Source organism: Halyomorpha halys, unplaced genomic scaffold, assembly GCF_000696795.3.
Source record: "Halyomorpha halys isolate HHAL.00 unplaced genomic scaffold, Hhal_1.1 Scaffold134.1, whole genome shotgun sequence".
Lineage (NCBI taxonomy): Eukaryota > Metazoa > Arthropoda > Insecta > Hemiptera > Pentatomidae > Halyomorpha > Halyomorpha halys.
Window position 1 is genome coordinate 90218 of NW_027107159.1, and position 2836 is coordinate 93053.

A 2836-nucleotide genomic window follows, 5' to 3' on the forward strand; every position below is an offset into this window, starting at 1 on the left:
TGCCTGTTCTGATTGTCTAGCAACCATACGCCCTGAGATTAAGAGTCTCTCTTTTTATATAATAAAATTAAGAGTCTTTTTTATATTATAAAGGTTTAAATATAATTCTATTATCCATTTGATATTAGTGTTCTTAAATTAGAACCCAATTATCCTTTATATTTGAGAAAAGACATAAAACGATCTAGATTCTTTTTATTTTATTTTTTATATTTTTAAAATTATTACAATATTTTAGTCATTTTAAACAAAATATCGATTTTTCCATAAAACAATATCTGAATATTGTTTATATTCCATATCGATATTACAACAATGTAAAATATTGAAAAAAATATGTAATTATCTAAATAATATATCGATATTTTATTTTTAAATTTTCTTCAATAAAACAATTATATTTTAGTTTATATTTGTTATGGTTGTCGTGGTGTTGCTTTGTTTCATAGTTATTAAGAGGTTCTTATGTATTTATGATTAGGTATGACATAAAATATGTCTTCCTATTTCTAGCTATGGAATTATCATTTTACAATTATCATTACTTTAATTTGTTAAATTTTCGATATCGATATTTCGATATTTTAAAATATAGATATTTTAGTTCCGATATAATATCGATATCGATATTGCTATCCGATATCGATATCGATATCAATATCGATATTTTTCTTTCGATATCCCATCCCTAATACCAATGAGCTACTTAATCCCATCTATAAACACATTACTGCATAAAAAAAAGAAAACAAAAAAAAGCATTTCTGTGAATCAGCTGTGGGGAAAAAAAAAAAACTTCTGGAAGTGTGATAAAATTGAATAAAATTTGGAAAGATTAACATTAAATTGCCTCCCTTTTAATTAATTAAGAAATGCTCTGTTGATAAAAGCATAATCAACTTCTTCCTTACATCATATTTACCAGTATGAAAAAATGAAACTGTTGGATTTGGTCATATTTTGAGTGTGGAAATTTGTATAACACAAACAGGCTTATATGTAGCCACTTATAATAGCAACTGAATATTATATAAATTACAATGGTGTAATTTCATTAAAATTGCTAATTTAATTTCCAATATGCAATAATTTTGCAGATTAATGAGACAAGCCAGACCCATTTGCTTATCTATTATTTAAAATAATAAAATTGGAAACTGTACAGAAAAATTTGCAAAGGTGAGGTCAATGAATTAGTAAATAATTAGATATGATAACCCAAATATTCATTCAATTAACACGAATACTGAAAAGTTCCAGTGAACATGATAACACCATGTTATATAGGTACTGTGAACACTGTTTTACCTTGCATAAAGAGTCAACGGGAGTAGACATTTTCTTTTCACTAATTTTTTCATACTTTTGTTTTTTAGTAGCAGCCTATAAAACAAAAAAAATTATAAATTTATTAGTTTATACCAGATAATTTTTAAAAAAATATTTACAATATAATTTTGATAAACCTCTAAAGGTTACAGTAGAATTTTTAAAGTGCCTTTGAAAAATACTGTACTATACTATTTAATGAGATAACTTTTTTATGAGATGTAAATACAACTGAAAACTAAATTTCCACAATATCGATTATAGCATTTAAATGTTTTAACTAAATAGACTAAAATAAGCTTTCATTTTCATGTTATACATAAATAAAATTGATTTACTTAACATACAACATTAAAGAAAGAGAAAACAGATAAACAAAATTATCAGCATATTTATTTAATTTGTTTAAATTTATGTAAATAAATGAACCATAGAAAACAAAATTTTATTTCTTCAGTCTGTTAGCATTCAAGATAGCATATTTACGATTGTTGATCAATCTTGTATTGAAAGTTGTCAGTAGAGAGAACTTACCCTGAGTGGCCTGGAAGGGTTGCTGGGGAGCCTGCGGGCGGTTGCCACCTCGTGCACCGCCCCCTCCCCTTTGGCCAGAGCTTCCACTTCCGCCTACGGCAGCTTTCTGTTTCAATAATGACCAATCAAACATATAATCATATTTGTGGTTCAATGTCCTAAACAGGATCGAGAATAGTTGACGAAGGTACATGTAATCGGGTGCCTCTTCAAATTTCAATCCTCGACAATAGTTTAGGTACATTCCAAATTCAGCGGGGAAATCCTAGAGAAAAAAAATATGAAATTAATAAGTTGATCTAACAAGAAGAAATTATAGTTTATAAGGATTTATATCATTTAATCGAGGTTCATGAAATGTTTATCATTTTTTTTTCCATTGTACAAACAATTTTAGTTATATTCAAAATCTATAACTCGCAACAAGCTTTAGATTTGGTAAAGTTTCAATAGAGAAGATAACACATTAAATTAAATTTCTATCGCTACAACCCATAAAGGGTCAGGGGTTCAGTCAGTACTTTGTAAGGAAGTACGGGAAATGCGTTTCTTGATGTGGGTTTGTTCATAGGATGGGTTTGTCACTCCCACGCCTATTTTTCGTAAGTCCCACCCATTGGCTAACAGACCACACAAATGCCTAGGGGAAGGCTGAGTTTTGTATTATTTTATGCATGAAAAATCCCAAGTAGGGACCTTGAACTCACAACCTTTGGGTCGGTAGACAGGCATGTTACCACGCTGCTACCACCATCCCCCACTTCTTACAGGTAAGAAATAATAATTATCTGCTACAGTCGGATTCAACTTGGGTCCTTGGAGGTAGTAGTCCACCACTTTACCAATACCAATTAGGGATGGGATATCGATATCGATATTATCGAAATATCGATATTTTGTCTCCGATATCCGATATTTTGATATCGATATCGAGTAACCGATAATATCGGAATATCGATATTCTCCTTCTATA

The 2836-nt window shown here is 29.4% G+C and overlaps 1 protein-coding gene across 1 annotated transcript in view; it reads right to left on the minus strand.

Moving 5' to 3' along the window:
- The window catches only part of LOC106678323 (casein kinase I), a gene marked incomplete in the record, with an annotated part of 57681 nt that overhangs the window by 17172 nt on the left and 37673 nt on the right, over positions 1–2836 (minus strand). Inside the window, 1 exon segment of the mRNA XM_067045452.1 lies at positions 1864–2128. Within this exon segment, the coding sequence (XP_066901553.1) occupies positions 1864–2128 (265 nt within the window).